The 19247-nt window shown below is 42.8% G+C and overlaps 1 protein-coding gene across 6 annotated transcripts in view; it reads right to left on the reverse strand.

The window, feature by feature from the left end:
• LOC118377089 (fibroblast growth factor 13) overlaps positions 1–19247 on the reverse strand; it is a 197694-nt gene that overhangs the window by 38578 nt on the left and 139869 nt on the right. The window contains exon 1 of one of the 6 annotated variants that reach the window (XM_035763969.2): positions 13887–14162. The exons of 4 other annotated variants lie outside the window; for them this stretch is intronic. In XM_035763969.2, the coding sequence (XP_035619862.1) occupies positions 13887–13929 (43 nt within the window). In that variant the 5' untranslated portion in view covers positions 13930–14162. Of the gene's footprint in view, positions 1–3750; positions 4699–13886; positions 14163–19247 lie in introns of those variants that run through there. One more of the 6 variants, XM_035763957.2, reaches the window with a different exon arrangement.

Consider the following 19247-nt stretch of genomic DNA (forward strand, 5'->3'; position numbering starts at 1 on the left):
CTGATGCACTGTATGTTTTGCTTACAGGTTAGCTTCTTTCTCGAATATTGCTACACAGACAAAATACTTGTTTTTAACCGCTTGATTGACATAAAATTGGACGAACCCGCGGCACTATAGTTGCTAAAGTGTTTTCCCAACTGTCGCTACCATAGCAACCGTCCACGCTTGCGAGACCTGTAACAGACCTGTAACAGACCTGTAACAGACCTGTAACAGACCTGTAACAGACCTGTAACAGACCTGTAACAGACCTGTAACAGACCTGTAACAGAATATTATTTGTTGTTCCAGTGGTAGTTACAACTTTTTTTCTATGAAGTTGCGGTGACCGTTTTTAATACAGTATGAGTGCTGGACCAAGCAGCAAGAAACCGAAAATCTACCACTTTCACAGTGAGTGGGAGGAAGATCATTTTTTCACCACAACAAATTCAAAATGTGTGTGTCCGATCTGCCATTCAAACGGGGCTCTTGCTAAGAAGGGAAATGTCGAGAGGCATTTCAAAACGGTTCACAAGAAATATGAAAGTGACTTTCCAGCTAAAAGTTCACTACGTATGAGAAAAGTAAAAGAGTTGAAGTCTCAACTAGCTGCCCAGCAATCGATCGAAGGCCCAAATCAAAATCAAAGGCAGCCACAACTGCGTCATTCCGGGTGAGTCGCATACTAGCAAAGCACAAGAAACCGAAATGGTAAAAGAGACCTTTTTAAATGCAGCAGAATCATTGTTTGATTAAGGATGCTCAGCTATCCAGAAATACAGTTATGTAGCGCTGTGAAATGATGGATGAGGATTTGAGGGAACATCTTAAAAAAAGACAAACGAGCGCATGTCCTTTTCACTTCGATTTGACGAGTCGACAGACGTGATCGAAACCATCTCAGTTGTGCATTTTCATCAGAATGGTGTTTGAAGATATGACTGCCAAAGAGGAGCTGCTCAAAATCACATCGCTGAAAGGAAAAACTTGAGGGGAGGACATTTTTGTGGCATTCAAGGAGTTTATTAATAGCACTCAGTTACTCATTTACAAACTTGTGTCCATAACTACAGACGGAGCGGAGCACCAGCCATGACTGGGCGCATCAATGGACTCATCAAGTCAAAATACCGGTCCACTCTAACAGATGATCACCTGGACACCTGCTTGAGGCTAGCAATCAGTAGATATAACCCAGACTATGCAAAGCTTGCTGACAGCATGCAGTACAAATCATCCAATCAATATGGTAAAATTATATTTAATATTGCAGAGGGGGGCGTTAGAAAGTAGATCCTATGTAACTAAAGTCTTGGTACCCCTGGTCTATGCCATCGAAGTAAATGTTCCTGGACAACGTAGAGCACACTCTTGAAAAGGACAAATTCTACTAGCCAATCGGATTACCAATATCATTAGTTAATAGACCTGGAACTGGCCGTGTTAATGATTACACAATCTTGACATTTTGGTGTGTCGTGTTTTACGAAGAGCTGTCCTTTTTCCATGTCCCTGTCCCTAGAGGAGTGTCCTTTACTGTGGTTTACCACACATTTCATTACCTCCCTTTCACCTACCTTACCTTTCAACCCTGCCATTTCTACCCTCACAAAGGTTACCGCCTGGCCGATACACATGCTTTGACTATTTATTTTAGCACCGCTAGCTCCCTATTATCTGAACCTTTCAAGACCAATACAGGGGGAGGCTGACGTCCTTTTCAAAGGCAGGGTTTTTCACCAAAATGTCGGTCTATTTTTCCTAAGTAATCTTATGTGTGATGCTGTGTACTGTAGCCATCTGGTTTTATGTAATAAGGCATGTTCTTCAATGTTAGCATTGAATGCATATATGGGGATTGGAGGAGGAGAATGCTTAGAAGACTTATTTATTTGAAAATTCCCATGCTACCTCCAAAACACACATCCACAAAGGTACAGTATGTATCGGAGACAGGGAAAGGTACCATAAGGTGAATTCAGTGCGCTGCTTTTTCTACCAGGAGACATGCTCAGGGACCTCCTCTCACACCCAAACACATGCCCACACCCAAACACGCCGAAACCTCTCTGCTGCCGCTGAGGCTCCACATGTGTTACGTAAGCCACACACTGCCTGTCCTCGTCCCTTTCCGACTTCCCATTCCACCTCTGGGTGGGGATGCGGGGTGATGATAGAGGGTACTGGTTGGTATCATGGTGTCTGTCCAGTTCTGATGAAACACTGCAGGGTAGCTTAGCCCCGGCTCCGTAGCGATGCACCCTCCTCCACTCCCACCTCCCTAATGCACTTAGAAAACAACCTGTGAACTTGATGGGAGAGGAATTAACTGGAGCTCGTTTGGGTCTGAAAGTACAGGGCTGAGTCACGCTCAACAAACCTCGACGGTGCTCATTAACCAGTAGCCAGGTTCAAGTAGCCATGTAAACATCACAGAGAACCAGCCAGTGCTGGGATCTAGCATGGCTAATGTTAGGAGATGTTAGGAGCCCCATGATCAAAAGCCCAGCTAATGTTAGGAGATGTTAGGAGCTAATGGTCAAACGCAGACTGAGGTTTGTCTGACTATAGTGTGGCTCCCTGGCTGTGGCTAGGTGCTGTAAGCTGCAGTGGGTGCTAAGCCTTCATTACTATATTAATCGGGCCTCTGAGAAATAGACTGCATGGGCCACTCAGGGACTCTTAGCGCTCCCTTGGGATTCCTTATCTGTTTTCGGTTAGAGCACTGCTTTGAAGTACATCCACTATACTGCATTGGCTGTACAGGAAATGTCCCTGGATCCCCCCCCGTTTTAAAATCCCAAAATAGAAAGTGTAATACACAATGAAAATGTGTTAAACTTCAAATGCTGGGTGTTTACTGTACACCCTGTGTCCCATTATAGTACTTCAAAGCAATATATCTGCATAGCCTTTTAGAGGCTTTTTGAAGCTTGCTCATTGTGGATTCATCACAATGGACAGAAGAATGGTAATGATATGTAAAGACCACAAACCCAGTGGGCTTTTGTTATGCATTAAACCTGCTTATCTGGCTCCATTGTCCTGGTCCACCTGGGATTACATGAGCAGACATTGAGGTATGAAACACCAATATAGCATATCCTTTAGGTTAGGGATCATCAACTAGATTCAGCCACAGGCCGGGTGTTTCTTGAGCGGATGGTCAGGGGTCCGGAACATAATTACATATAATTTGTAGACTGCAAATTGACGGCAAGAAGCCCAAACAGGATATAATATTTTACTAATACATAAAAGACTGTAAAACCACCAGCAAATCAGCTCCAAGTGATTTTAATTTTGGAAATCTGTTCAAAATGATTCCCACACATAATAGAGAGACACGTGATCCTATACAAATGTATGCCAGGTTTAAAATAATTAAGTCCAACAATTTAAAAAAGACTAGAAAACTTGGGGGGCCAATTAAAATCAGTGGCGGCAGGCTGCCAGTTGGGGAATCCTGCCTTAGGTCATTAAGTACAGTCTGAAATGTCATAAATCCAACTAAATGAACAAAAACACATATCTATAGGATACTTACTCACTGTCTTTGCTGGGCTTTAAAGGTTTATATATATATATATATATATATATCAAATCTAATAATTGTACTGTTATCCTACTTCGTTTGCCCAGTTCCCCTAATATTTGGTGCACAGAGCAGAGTTGGTGAAAGTGATGAAACAAAGAAATGGCAACAATAATCAAACATATGGATTTTGATTGTGATGGTCTAATGAAAGTATATCCAAACCAGACCTGGTCGCCTCCGTCTCCTCTTCTTGGAGCCGAAGAGTTTGACCCGAGAGAACATAGACAACCGACTGGGTTTGTTCTCACATTGCTTTGTCTTATTCGGGCTGCTAACGCAGCGGCAGGCATTAGATTTCTCCCGCTCCCTCGCCTGCCTTTTCTGCCGAATAAGGGAGCTGGCTATCGCTGCAGCCATGGCCAGTTTGACGGGTTTCCCGAGGAAGCTTCCACACTATAAAAAATGTTTCGCGTCTACCTCTTCCTCCCGACCGTAGGACTTATACTTTAAAATCTTACTCAAGGCGCAGTGGTCATCCAAATAGTCCTCAAATGCAAAGCGCAGTTATTATTCGTTAATTGTGCAAAAAACATGACATTCTGCATAAAGAAATGCAGTCAGTGCATAAAACAGTACCTCCACTCTTTCTTCAAAATGCTGGCAATTATATGTTCTGTAAATGTATAATTTTTCTGATGGTTTTGTTGGTAATGGTGCATCTTATCTCCGGAAAAAAATAAGTTCCACTCTCATGCAGCACATATAGTTTACCAGAGCGCGAGGTATTGATCCTCCAACTGTGTCATTTCCTCAGCATCATAACTAAATACGCGCAGCACTGTTCCCCTAAAAAGCCGGTTTGAACCATCCCACAAAAGCATGGACCGTGCACATCAAGAGTGGCGCAGAGGCAGGTGGTCTTGAACGGCGCTAAATGCGCAGACAGAAAAACACCTGTTAGAGAACACAGAGAGAAACATTCCAATGCTGATGTTTTTTCCCTTCTCTTTTTGGTTGGTTAATCTCCCTCGTCACTGGCAAAACCCTGCTTGTACTAAACCTGTTTAATATGTAGGTGAGGTGAGAGAGACTAGTTATTATGGAGATTCCGTTGGTTTTTCCTCTCTTGTTCAAGCGTGGTGACAATAGTTAATGAAATAAATCTCTTCATTCAAATGCAGAATCAGACCCTAGTGCATGGCACAGTCTCTGCTATACTGCTGTGCTCTGAGGGAGCATACTACCCAGGCGCAGAACTAACGTGGGGGCGTAAGATTCTGGTACCCTCTCTCACTCTGTCCCTTCATTTATTCAATAACCATTCAATGAGTATGCCAATTACGCCTAACCATTAAACATACGAAAGATTCATTAAAAAAGTTGTCATACAAAAGATTCATATATATTTTTCAGATGAAATGATATCACTTGCAGTAAATCACATAGTCTACCCTAATTACTACAAAACACAGCTTCCTTATCATGCATTGTCAATATACAACTACAAAAGTACATTTTCTGAAGACCATTTGGTGTATTGCTAGATTGTTCCAAGTACTTCTTGTTTTGAAATAAGTTATAGTAGTGGTAGTGACTGCAGTAGTAATGGTAGCGACGGGTTATATTGATTGATTGGCTGACTGGCTGATTGATTGATGGGATAGGAATGCCTGAACATGTGAACATTGTTTTGGTGTCTCTTAAAAGATTCAAGAGTTACCCTTGGTGGGTTATTTTATGCACATTTATATAGTTACAGTTGATACAAGTTATTTTAGAATTTGAAGTTAGAATAGCCTTAACCTGAGAAAATTGGTTTGGTATCTCTAGCTATTAAGGTTTAAAAGTTACTCTTGGTCAGTTATTTTCTGCAAATCGATGCAAATATATATAGTTAAAGTTGGTAAAGATTTTAAAGAATTGGCAGTTAGGATAGCCTGAACAAGTTAAAGTTAGTTTAGTGTCTCTTGCTTGAACGTTTTCAAGAGTTAAAATGATTGTTGGTGGGTATTATATGTAAATGTATGCACATTAAGTAATAATTTGTGGTGCGGACCAAAGCTAGAACCTTGCTAATGCGAACCAGAGCTAGCTAACTATGCCCAGGACCAAAGCTGGACCAGAGCTAGTGCAGACCAGAGCAGTAGTAGTGGTCAGTAATTGTGTTGTTGTGGTCAGTAATTGTGGTCAATAGTGTGGTTCAGTTGTTGTATGGTCAGCAGTTGTGGTCAGTAGTTGTGTGGTTGTGGTCAGTAGTTGGGTAGTTGTGCTCAGTTGTTGTGTTGTTGTGGACATTAGTTTTTTGTCTCAGTATTTGTGGTCAGTAGTTGTGTGGCCGTGGTCAATAGTTGTGGTCAGTAGTTATGGTCATTCGTTTTGGTCAGTCGTTGTATTGTGGTCAGTAGTTGTGTGGTTGTGGTATGTAGTGGTCAGTAGTTGTGGTCAGTCCTTTTTAGGTTGTGGTCTGTAGTTGTGGGCAGTAGTTTTGTGGTTGTGGTCAGTAGTTGTAGTCAGTAGTTGTGTGTTTGTGGTCAGTAGTTGTGTGTTTGAGGTCAGTAGTTGTGTGGTTGTGGTCAGTAGTTGTGTGGTTCAGTAGTTGTGTAGTCAGTAGTTGTGTGCTTTAGTAGTTGTGGTCAGTAGCTGTGTGGTTGTGGTTCAGTAGTTGTGTAGTCAGTAGTTGTGTGCTTTAGTAATTGTGGTCAATAGTTTTGTGGTTGTGGTCAGTAGTTGTTTGATTCAGTGGGATGTGGTCAGTAGTTGTAGTCAGTAGTTGTGTGGTCAGTAGTTGTGTGGATTCAATAGTTGTGTGTTTGTGGTCAGTAGTTGTGTGTTTCTGGTCAGTAATTGTGGTCAGTAGTTGTGGTCATTAGTTGTGTGGTTGTGGTCAGTCGTTGTAGTCAGTAGTTGTGGTCAGTATCTGTGTGGTTGTGGTCAGTAGCTGTGGTCAGTAGCTGTGGTCAGTCGTTGTGGTTAGCAGCTGTGTGGTCAGTATTTTTTGTTTGTGGTCAGTCGTTTTGTGGTTAGTAGCTGTGTGGTTGTGGTTCAGTAGTTGTGGTCAGTAGTTGAGTGGTTGTGGTCAGTATTTGTTTGGTTCAGTAGTTGTGTGGTTGTGTAGTTGAGTGGTTCAATAGTTGTGGTCAGTAGTTGAGAGGTCAGTAGTTTTTTTGTTTGTGGTTAGTATCTGTGTGTTTCTGGTCAGTAGTTGTGGTCAGTCGTTGTGTGCTTGTGGTCAGTAGATGTGTGCTTGTGGTTCAGTAGTTGTGTGGTCAGTATTTGTGTGGTTCAGTAGTTGTGTGGTTCAGTAGTTGTGTGGTTCAGTTGTTGTGGTTCAGTAGTTGTGGTCAGTAGTTGTTTGGTTGCGGTCAGTAGTTGTGGTCAGTAGTTGTGGCCAGTTATGGTCAGTAGTTGTGGTTAGCAGTTGTGTGGTTAGTAGCTGAGTGGTTGTGGTCAGTAGTTGTGGTCAGTTATGGTCAGTGGTTGTGGTCAGTAGTTGTGTGGTTGTGGTCAGTAGTTGTGTGTTTGTGGTCAGTAGTTGTGTGGTTGCGGTCAGTAGCTGTGTGGTTGTGGTTTAGTAGTTGTGTGGTCAGTATTTGTGTGGTTCATTAGTTGTGTGCTTTAGTAGTTGTGGTCAGTAGCTGTGTGGTTGTGGATCAGTAGTTGTATGGTTCAGTAGTTGTGTGCTTCAGTAGTTGTGTGCTTTAGTAGTTGTGGTCAATAGTTGTGTGGTTGTGGTCAGTAGTTGTTTGGTTCAGTAGGATGTGGGCAGTAGTTGTGTGGTCAGTAGTTGTGTGGATTCAATAGTTGTGTTTGTGGTCAGTAGTTGTGTGTTTCTGGTCTGTAATTGTGGTCAGTAGTTGTGGTCATTAGTTGTGTGGTTGTGGTCAGTCGTTGTAGTCAGTAGTTGTGGTCAGTAGCTGTGTGGTTGTGGTTCAGTAGTTGTGTAGTCAGTAGTTGTGTGGATTCAGTAGTTGTGTGTTTTTGGTCAGTAGTTGTGTGTTTCTGGTCAGTAATTGTGGTCAGTAGTTGTGGTCATTAGTTGTGTGGTTGTGGTCAGTCGTTGTAGTCAGTAGTTGTGGTCAGTATCTGTGTGGTTGTGGTCAGTAGCTGTGGTCAATCATTTTGGTTAGTAGCTGTGTGGTCAGTAGTTTTTTGTTTGTGGTCAGTCGTTTTGTGGTTGTGGTTCAGTAGTTGTGTGGTCAGTAGTTGTGTGGTTCAGTAGTTGTGTGGTTCAGTAGTTGTTGTCAGTAGTTGAGTGGTTGTGGTCAGTATTTGTTTGGTTCAGTAGGTTGTGGTTTAGGAGTTGTGTGGTTAGTAGTTGTATGGTTGTGTAGTTGAGTGGTTCAATAGTTGTGGTCAGTAGTTGAGAGGTCAGTAATTTTTTTGTTTGTGGTCAGTAGCTGTGTGTTTCTGGTCAGTAGTTGTGGTCAGTCGTTGTGGTGATTAGTTGTGTGCTTGTGGTCAGTAGATGTGTGCTTGTGGTTCAGTAGTTGTGTGGTCAGTAGTTGTGTGGTTCAGTAGTTGTGTGGTTCAGTAGTTGTGGTCAGTAGTTGTGTGGTTCAGTAGTTGTGGTCAGTAGTTGTGTGGTTGCGGTTAGTAGTTGTGGTCAGTAGTTGTGGCCAGTTATGGTCAGTAGTTGTGGTTAGCAGTTGTGTGGTTGTGGTCAGTAGTTGTGGTCAGTTATGGTCAGTGGTTGTGGTCAGTAGTTGTGTGTTTGTGGTCAGTAGTTGTGTGGTTGTGGTCAGTAGTTGTGTGGTTCAGTAGTTGTGTAGTCAGTAGTTGTGTGCTTTAGTAGTTGTGGTCAGTAGCTGTGTGGTTGTGGATCAGTAGTTGTATGGTTCAGTAGTTGTGTAGTCAGTAGTTGTGTGCTTTAGTAGTTGTGGTCAATAATTGTGTGGTTGTGGTCAGTAGGTGTTTGGTTCAGTAGGATGTGGGCAGTAGTTGTAGTCAGTAGTTGTGTGGTCAGTAGTTGTGTGGATTCAATAGTTGTGTTTGTGGTCAGTAGTTGTGTGTTTCTGGTCTGTAATTGTGGGCAGTAGTTGTGGTCATTAGTTGTGTGGTTGTGGTAAGTCGTTGTAGTCAGTAGTTGTGGTCAGTATCTGTGTGGTTGTGGTCAGTCGTTGCGGTCAGTAGCTGTGTGGTTGTGGTTTAGTAGTTGTGTGGTCAGTATTTGTGTGGTTCATTAGTTGTGTGCTTTAGTAGTTGTGGTCAGTAGCTGTGTGGTTGTGGATCAGTAGTTGTATGGTTCAGTAGTTGTGTGCTTCAGTAGTTGTGTGCTTTAGTAGTTGTGGTCAATAGTTGTGTGGTTGTGGTCAGTAGTTGTTTGGTTCAGTAGGATGTGGGCAGTAGTTGTGTGGTCAGTAGTTGTGTGGATTCAATAGTTGTGTTTGTGGTCAGTAGTTGTGTGTTTCTGGTCTGTAATTGTGGTCAGTAGTTGTGGTCATTAGTTGTGTGGTTGTGGTCAGTCGTTGTAGTCAGTAGTTGTGGTCAGTAGCTGTGTGGTTGTGGTTCAGTAGTTGTGTAGTCAGTAGTTGTGTGGATTCAGTAGTTGTGTGTTTTTGGTCAGTAGTTGTGTGTTTCTGGTCAGTAATTGTGGTCAGTAGTTGTGGTCATTAGTTGTGTGGTTGTGGTCAGTCGTTGTAGTCAGTAGTTGTGGTCAGTATCTGTGTGGTTGTGGTCAGTAGCTGTGGTCAATCATTTTGGTTAGTAGCTGTGTGGTCAGTAGTTTTTTGTTTGTGGTCAGTCGTTTTGTGGTTGTGGTTCAGTAGTTGTGTGGTCAGTAGTTGTGTGGTTCAGTAGTTGTGTGGTTCAGTAGTTGTTGTCAGTAGTTGAGTGGTTGTGGTCAGTATTTGTTTGGTTCAGTAGGTTGTGGTTTAGGAGTTGTGTGGTTAGTAGTTGTATGGTTGTGTAGTTGAGTGGTTCAATAGTTGTGGTCAGTAGTTGAGAGGTCAGTAATTTTTTTGTTTGTGGTCAGTAGCTGTGTGTTTCTGGTCAGTAGTTGTGGTCAGTCGTTGTGGTGATTAGTTGTGTGCTTGTGGTCAGTAGATGTGTGCTTGTGGTTCAATAGTTGTGTGGTCAGTAGTTGTGTGGTTCAGTAGTTGTGTGGTTCAGTGGTGGTCAGTAGTTGTGTGTTCAGTAGTTGTGGTCAGTAGTTGTGTGGTTGCGGTTAGTAGTTGTGGTCAGTAGTTGTGGCCAGTTATGGTCAGTAGTTGTGGTTAGCAGTTGTGTGGTTGTGGTCAGTAGTTGTGGTCAGTTATGGTCAGTGGTTGTGGTCAGTAGTTGTGTGTTTGTGGTCAGTAGTTGTGTGGTTGTGGTCAGTAGTTGTGTGGTTCAGTAGTTGTGTAGTCAGTAGTTGTGTGCTTTAGTAGTTGTGGTCAGTAGCTGTGTGGTTGTGGATCAGTAGTTGTATGGTTCAGTAGTTGTGTAGTCAGTAGTTGTGTGCTTTAGTAGTTGTGGTCAATAATTGTGTGGTTGTGGTCAGTAGGTGTTTGGTTCAGTAGGATGTGGGCAGTAGTTGTAGTCAGTAGTTGTGTGGTCAGTAGTTGTGTGGATTCAATAGTTGTGTTTGTGGTCAGTAGTTGTGTGTTTCTGGTCTGTAATTGTGGGCAGTAGTTGTGGTCATTAGTTGTGTGGTTGTGGTAAGTCGTTGTAGTCAGTAGTTGTGGTCAGTATCTGTGTGGTTGTGGTCAGTCGTTGTGGTCAGTAGCTGTGGTCAGTCGTTGTGGTTAGCAGCTGTGTGGTCAGTATTTTTTGTTTGTGGTCAGTCGTTTTGTGGTTAGTAGCTGTGTGGTTGTGGTTCAGTAGTTGTGGTCAGTAGTTGAGTGGTTGTGGTCAGTATTTGTTTGGTTCAGTAGTTGTGTGGTTGTGTAGTTGAGTGGTTCAATAGTTGTGGTCAGTAGTTGAGAGGTCAGTAGTTTTTTGTTTGTGGTTAGTATCTGTGTGTTTCTGGTCAGTAGTTGTGGTCAGTCGTTGTGTGCTTGTGGTCAGTAGATGTGTGCTTGTGGTTCAGTAGTTGTGTGGTCAGTATTTGTGTGGTTCAGTAGTTGTGTGGTTCAGTAGTTGTGTGGTTCAGTTGTTGTGGTTCAGTAGTTGTGGTCAGTAGTTGTTTGGTTGCGGTCAGTAGTTGTGGTCAGTAGTTGTGGCCAGTTATGGTCAGTAGTTGTGGTTAGCAGTTGTGTGGTTAGTAGCTGAGTGGTTGTGGTCAGTAGTTGTGGTCAGTTATGGTCAGTGGTTGTGGTCAGTAGTTGTGTGGTTGTGGTCAGTAGTTGTGTGTTTGTGGTCAGTAGTTGTGTGGTTGCGGTCAGTAGCTGTGTGGTTGTGGTTTAGTAGTTGTGTGGTCAGTATTTGTGTGGTTCATTAGTTGTGTGCTTTAGTAGTTGTGGTCAGTAGCTGTGTGGTTGTGGATCAGTAGTTGTATGGTTCAGTAGTTGTGTGCTTCAGTAGTTGTGTGCTTTAGTAGTTGTGGTCAATAGTTGTGTGGTTGTGGTCAGTAGTTGTTTGGTTCAGTAGGATGTGGGCAGTAGTTTTAGTCAGTAGTTGTGTGGTCAGTAGTTGTGTGGATTCAATAGTTGTGTTTGTGGTCAGTAGTTGTGTGTTTCTGGTCTGTAATTGTGGTCAGTAGTTGTGGTCATTAGTTGTGTGGTTGTGGTCAGTCGTTGTGGTCAGTAGCTGTGTGGTTGTGGTTCAGTAGTTGTGTAGTCAGTAGTTGTGTGGATTCAGTAGTTGTGTGTTTTTGGTCAGTAGTTGTGTGTTTCTGGTCAGTAATTGTGGTCAGTAGTTGTGGTCAGTATCTGTGTGGTTGTGGTCAGTAGCTGTGGTTAGTAGCTGTGTGGTCATTAGTTGTGTGGTTGTGGTCAGTCGTTGTAGTCAGTAGTTGTGGTCAGTATCTGTGTGGTTGTGGTCAGTAGCTGTGGTCAGTCGTAGTGGTTAGTAGCTGTGTGGATTCAGTAGTTGTGTGTTTCTGGTCAGTAATTGTGGTCATTAGTTGCGTGGTTGTGGTCAGTCGTAGTCAGTAGTTGTGGTCAGTATCTGTGTGGTTGTGGTCAGTAGCTGTGGTTAGTAGCTGTGTGGTCAGTAGTTTTTTGTTTTTGTTTGGTTCAGTAGTTGTGTTGTCAGTAGTTTTGTGGTTGTGTAGTTGAGTGGTTCAATAGTTGTGGTCAGTAGTTGAGAGGTCAGTAGTTTTTTGTTTGTGGTCAGTAGCTGTGTGTTTCTGGTCAGTAGTTGTGGTCGGTTGTTGTGGTCATTAGTTGTGTGCTTGTGGTCAGTAGATGTGTGCTTGTGGTTCAGTAGTTGTGTGGTCAGTATTTGTGTCGTTCCGTAGTTGTGTGGTTCAGTAGTTGTGGTCAGTAGTTGTGTGGTTCAGTAGTTGTGTGGTTGCGGTCAGTAGTTGTGGTCAGTAGTTGTGGCCAGTTATGGTCAGTAGTTGTGGTTAGTAGTTGTGTGGTTGCGGTCAGTTATGGTCAGTGGTTGTGGTCAGTAGTTGTGGTTAGTAGTTGTGTGGTTGTGGTCAATCGTTGTGGTCAGTAGCTATGTGGTCAGTAGTTGTGTGGTTGTGGTCAGTCATTGTGCAATTAACAATGGTTCCTGCAATAATTATAGCACTTTAAACTATGTGTATGAGATAAGAACGGGACCTGCAAGCGCAAGCTCCACTGCAGTACCTTGGACAACAACACTGACTTTAGTGCCTTGAGAGTTTGCCTACCACCACCTGCTCCACTAGCCAGGCAGGACTGTGTGGAAGAGACCCAAACAAACATGACCATTGTGCTCAAGTGCGAGATGCAGTGACCAATGACTTGGAGTGTGGGCAAAGCCCTGACAAAGTTGGAGATGGATTGGGCTATAACTCTGCCCCCGACACACTTGGTCAGGTGAAGAAAACCCTGAATGCAACCACTGGCAGAAAACAACAACACTGGGTGATGGAATCAATTAGACTCGAGCAGAGACTGATCCATCAACAATATTCCACATCCTGTCTGTCTGTCCTCAGAGCAGGGCGAGGAGATGAGCGTTTGGCAACAACAGGAAGCTCGCACCCCCACATTTTTCACCAACGCGTTGCCATGGCAGTGTGGCCTCTACTAGTTTGCCTTGCACTGAGGGGCACTTCAACTTCTGTTGATCTGGCCAAATAGGTTATTTACAATGAAAAATATGAGGATGACAACGATGTTGAGGATAAACATGAGAGCAACTGAACACAGTCATCTACATTTTTACTTGCCTACGTAAAATCATAAATCGCTTGCAACTCTGTGAAACTGATAGGCTACCATTTTGGATGACAAGCGATCGAAAAAAAACTCTCTCACGACAAGACAGTAAGCTATGACAGGACAGGAGTCATGTCCTGTTATTGCATCAACTGCAAGATCAAACGTCTGCCGGGAGACAGCACCCCCTCACTGACAAGGCTACTGTCAACAACTCCCTGCAGAAACAGCAGTAGTCTACTTCTCCTCAGCCTCCCCTCCCTCTGTTTCCTCTCCGTGCTTCACATCGGAAATCAAAGCCTCCACATGGGCGCCACCTACAGTCCAGATCTGAAGCTGCTGTACACAAACTTTACATCTGATATGATTCACAGATCAATAGCGTTGTACATTAGGCTCTACTGCATACACTGCCACACACGGACACCAAAGACCATATTTTTAAAAAAATACAAAGAAAAATGAGGACGAAACTGTTACTTCAATTACAAAGAAATATACTATTACCCAATCATCTCAATTAGGCATCTATACAATCATAGAGGGAATAGACAATAATAAAAGGCGGTTTCTGGAAACACTCAAGGCTCCAGAGTATGCCGATAGCCGACATATTTAACAGAAAAAGGTACTGTAGGTTATAGGCTACATTTTCAAACTTGAACTACCATTAACATTAACCAGTGCGATCAAAATAGATCATCTTTTAACATCGTAAAAAAAAAAAACATATTACCAATATATTTACTACCATTGATATGCACCAAAAAAGTTACATTTTGAATTCTATGCATCAGTTTTTAGCAAGTATGCTATTATACATCCTAGGCTACACATCAACTAAATATAATAAGCGTTTGACCTCAAGACAAGTTCTGTATGATAGAGTTCTACAGCACTTCTATCGCCCAGGTCATCTTCCTTCAACACCATGGACAGCTCCAGCGCCAGGTTGTGCGCCTCTGTCAATAACATCCTTGTTCCGCCACAGATCATGCAGCAAAACACAAAGTAAATAGGATATTCGTATACTCGCGATATGGGGCATATTCCACATCAAGTACATCAGAAAGTAGGCTATGTCCCTAGAAGTCAAACAAACGGAAGAAAATGTACAGGAACACTTGGAAAGGAGAAGCACAGCCTACCCGACGCAGATTTCCTCAAGGGAAAAGTCTTGCTTCTATGCATAACTCAAGCCAAGAAAAGTGTCCTCAATACGAACAATAGCCGACAGATTTTGGATTGAAAGCAAGGAGATGCCACAAAAGTTTAAACCAGATGATTCAAAGAACTGTCAAAGGCGTAGACGGAGAAAGCGTCAAGGCGGGGCCGGCAGAAGATGGAGAAGAAGATCATTAACAGACGGGCATTAGTGACATGCCATTATGACGCTCTGAAATACTCATTAAAGATGCATTTGGAGGTCTTGTTGGTTTGGAGTGTTGACACTAAACTGCTGCAGGCTCGCTGAGTCGAAAATGAAGAAAAGGGGTCGAAATTGCTCGTAGAGAATGTACTTCCTGCCGAGAGCAGAGAATAGTTTCCTCTCATATTACAGCAACATGGATGTAAAACGATCCTTTAATGTGCCGGGTAAAATGGTTATGCAGGCCCTGTCCACTTTCCACTGAAATGCATCGACGTACATCAATGATGACAATACGCATTAGCAGAGTTTTATTTTTATTTTTTTACAAGGAAGCTCTGTTGTTCTGGACACTTAAGAGAGATTTTTAACAAACTGGTACAGTGGTATTGTTGAAATTGGCTTTCCAATTTATGCTTTATCACATAAACTGCCATAGATAAAGGGCAATCAAACACGGAAGATCATTTAATCAGGCCAACTTGAAGACATCATTCAAACGTTCTTACATTAAATGACCATCTTCCATGTTTAATGAGAAATGACAGATAGAGGATGAACTTACTTAATGTACATAAAGTATAGAAGAAAATGAGATCATTGTTGATCAAACTCTCTAAGACAAGCGCCATTCATTGCGATGGCTAATATATTGAAGGCCTAAACTGTGGTCAATGTGATTCTCTTGTATACCGTAGGACAGGAGTATTCAACTCTTACACTACAAGGTCTGGAACCTGCTGGCTTTCTGTTCAACCTGATAATTAATTGCACCCACCTGGTGTCCCAGGTCTAAATCAGTCCCTGATTAGGAACAATGAACAATAGCAGTGGAACTGGCTTCGAGGTCCAGAGTGGAGTTAGAGGACTGTAGGTAGATACCTTGAGGCAGAGGCATAAGCAGATCCTGAACACCAGATGAACACTAGATGGGGCAAGTGACCAGCCTTACATTGTTGTTGCAGGCTTGCCATTGAAGTTGGCAATAACCCGCGCTTTAAAAATCAGACTTACTGAAAGTCTGTAATAGTATGACCTCTCAAAGTAGGCCTACAATTTCTAAATATATTAACTAGTACACTTAAGACTTGTAACTTAAGACAGTACTGTATGCATGTGTGTATGTGTATCAATCTGTATCAATCGCCATAAAACCATGTGTTTTGTCCCATGCTCTGCCCATCAATAATCCTGCCATAGGATAAGTGGCCCCCAACAGGGACAAGAGGCGACTCCGGGATGCTGACGTTCTAGGCAGAGTTGCAAAGAAAAAGACATATCTTAGATTAAGATGGGCAAAAGAACACAGACACTGGACAGAGGAACTCTGTCTAGAAGGCCAGCATCCCGGAGTCGCCTCTTCACTGTTGATGTTGAGACAGGTGTTTTGCGGGTACTACTTAATGAAGCTGCCATTTGAGGACTTGTGAGGTGTCTGTTTCTCAAACTAGACACAATGTACTTGTTCAGTTGTGCACTGGAGCCTCCCACTCCTCTTTCTATTCTGGTTAGAGCCCGTTTGTGCTGTTCTGTGAAGGGAGTAGTACACAGCGTTGTACGAGATGTTCAGTTTCTTGTCAATTTCTCATATAGAAAAGCCTTCATTTCTCAGAACAAGAATAGACTGACGAGTTTCAGAAGAAAGTACTTTCTTTCTGGACATTTTGAGCCTGTAATCGAAACCCACAAATGCTGATGCTCCAGATACTCAACTGGTCTTAAGAAGGCCAGTTTTATTGCTTCTTTAATCAGACAACAGTTTTCAGCTGTGCTAGCATAATTGCAGAAGGGTTTTCTAATGATCAATTAGCCTTTTAGAATTATAAACTTGGATTAGCTAACACAACGTGCCATTGGAACACAGGAGTGATTTCTGATAGTGAGCCTCTGTACGCCTATGTAGATATTCTATAAAAAAAATCTGCCGTTTCCAGCTACAATAGTCATTTACAACATTAACAACATTAACAATATCTACACTGTATTTCTGATCAATTTGATGTTATTTTAATGGACTTTTTTTGTTGCTTTTCTTTCAAAATCAAGAACATTTCTAAGTGACCCCAAACATTTGATCAGTAGTGTATATATATACAGTCGTGGCCAAAAGTCTTGAGAATGACACAACTATTCATTTTCACAAAGTCTGCTGCCTCAGTTTGTATGATGGCAATTTGCATATACTCCAGAATGTTATGAAGAGTGATCAGATGAATTGCAATTCATTGCAAAGTCCCTCTTTGCCATGCAAATGAACTGAATCCCCCCAAAACATTTCCACTGCATTTCAGACCTGCCACAAAAGGACCAGCTGACATCATGTCAGTGATTCTCTCATTAACACAGGTTTCAGTGTTGACGAGGACAAGGCTGGAGATCACCCTGTCATGCTGATTGAGTTCGAATAACAAACTGGAAGCTTCAAAAGGAGGGTGGGGCTTGGAATCATTGTTCTTCCTCTGTCAACCATGGTTACCTGCAAGGAAACACGTGCCGTCATTATTGCTTTGCACAAAAAGGGCTTCACAGGCAAGGATTTTGCAGCCAGTAATATTGCACCTAAATCAACCATTTATCGGATCATCAAGAACTTCAAGGAGAGCGGTTCAATTGTTGTGTAGAAGGCTTCAGCGAGCCCAAGAAAGTCCAGCAAGCGCCAGGACTGTCTCCCAAAGGTGATTCAGCTGCGGGATCGGGGCCCCACCAGTGCAGAGCTTACTCAGGAATGGCAGCAGGCAGGTGTGAGTGCATCTGCACGCACAGTGAGGGGAAGACTTTTGGAGGATGGCCTGGTGTCAAGAAGGGCAGCAAAGAAGCCACTTCTCTCCAGGAAAAACATCAGGGACAGACTGCAAAAGGTACAGGGTTTGGACTGCTGAGGACTGGGGAAAAGTAATTATCTCTGATGAATCCCCTTTCCGATTGTTTGGGGCATCCAGAAAAAAGCTTGTCCGGAGAAGACAAGGTGAGCGCTACCATCAGTCCTGTGTCATGCCAACAGTAAAGCATCCTGAGATCATTCATGTGTGGGGTTACTTCTCAGCCAAGGGCTCACTCACAATTTTGCCTAAGAACACAGCCATGAGAAAAGAATGGTACCAACACATCCTCCGAGAGCAACTTCTTCCAACCATCCAGGAACAGTTTGGTGACGAACAATGCCTTTTCCAGGATGATGGAGCACCTTGCCATAAAGCAAAAGTGTTAACTAAGTGGCTCGGGGAACAAAACATCTATATTTTTGGTCCATGGCCAGGATACTCCCCAGATCTTAATCCCATTGAGAATTTGTGGTCAATCCTCAAGAGGCGGGTGGACAAACAAAAACCCACAAATTCTGACCAACTCCAAGCATTGATTATGCAAGAATGGGCTGCCATCAGTCAGAATGTGGGCCAGAAGTTAATTCACAGCATGCCAGGGCTGATTGCAAAGGTCTTGAAAAAGAAGGGTCAACACTGCAAATATTGACTCTTTGCATCAACTTCAGGTAATTGTCAATAAAAGCCTTTGACACTTATGAAATGCTTGTAATTATACTTCAGTATTCCATAGTAACATCTGACTAAAATATCTTAAGACACTGAGGCAGCAAACCTTGTGGAAATTAATAATTGTGTCATTCTCAAAACTCAAAAATGTTGTACATATAAAATAAAATCGTTAAAAAAGAAGACACCTGTACCATGTCAGATATAAAGCTGAAATGTATTAAATTTTGAGTTTGCATCCCAATATTACACTTTATATATATCACATAAGACTGAAATATAACAAAACTGTTTGACGTAGAAACACTGGATTTTCTGTGTAATAAAAAAAAAAGTTGATTAATTATGAAATTATGAAAAATATGAATAACATCTCATCCTTGAGGCCACTACAAGGCGATTTAGTCATTTGACTGCAGGAAAGGTGTCTACACCTACTATATACATTTTACGGACACGGGACAAACACGGTATAACCAAAGTTAAGTCAACTGGCTGCTGCTGTGATGATATGGAGTGGTAATAATATGAATATTGCAACAGGTTTCAACTTGAGAGGCGAGTGTCAAGAAAGAGAGGAGAAAGAGAGATGGTCACCCAGCCTACCAGGGCTGACGCATGTGTGTGTGTGTGTGTGTGTGTTTGTATGCGTGTGTGCGTGCGTCTGTATGTGCTAGCAAACCAGCTTTGTGTTTGCTGCAGTGGGCCAGCCTGACAAGGGTCCATTAATTACTGTGGTGCTCCAGAATGCCAGTCTACTGTGGCCTCCTCACAGCTCCACTGGGCCAGGGGGCATCTCCACTGTTCTACTAACTACACTCCCAGCCACAGCCTCATGAGAGTGGGAAGAGAGTCTACATGGACAAACCTAAAGCACAGTACACACACAGGCAATAACAGTAGCTATTAGGGCATCAATATTAGCAATGCCATAAAAGGCAAACCAGTACAAAGCCAAGTTGTGAGTACAACCAGCAATATAGATCTATGGAGACAGGCAGTAATGTTGAAGCTAGATGTATTGGACTGCCGGACCATTGGGGTTGTGTATGTTTTGTATACGGGATGGGTGTGAAGTGTATGACTCTGCAGGCCAGGGTACTATTGTGCCGCCTGCTGCCATACAAAGGCACCCAGATGACGCTTGCTGATCCCGGCGCCGTGTGCTTCTAAAACTGTGAACACAGTTACATCAGACAGCACCACACAGCCTGCCACCTTCACTTTGCCAGTACACAATGACATCACAACTGATTCCTCACATACTGGGTGATGTTACATATTCTAGCCACTAGGGTGCAGTGCTGCCGAGCACCCGGAGATTGGGAGATGTGGGATGTGCACATCTCCCAGTTGGTTGAGGACCATGCAATACATACAGTGTACCAGTCTCTCTGTAGATATGGTCAAACAATTAGTGCTGTCTCCTTTTATTAATCGCCCCAGTCTATCAAGATTCATCAGAGTTAATGAGTTTCTAATTTGGGAGTGAGAGGAGGCAGGACTTGGGGCACATGCAATGATTGTAGTGTAAGGTATAATCCCCTTATAAGCATTTTCTGATAGAGGAAAAAGCTTAAAACATAAGACTAGTAGCATCCTGAGTGAGTACATTGACATTCTTTAAAAGTCATTGTAATGATTGAGAT

This window comes from Oncorhynchus keta, chromosome 4, assembly GCF_023373465.1.
Source record: "Oncorhynchus keta strain PuntledgeMale-10-30-2019 chromosome 4, Oket_V2, whole genome shotgun sequence".
Lineage (NCBI taxonomy): Eukaryota > Metazoa > Chordata > Actinopteri > Salmoniformes > Salmonidae > Oncorhynchus > Oncorhynchus keta.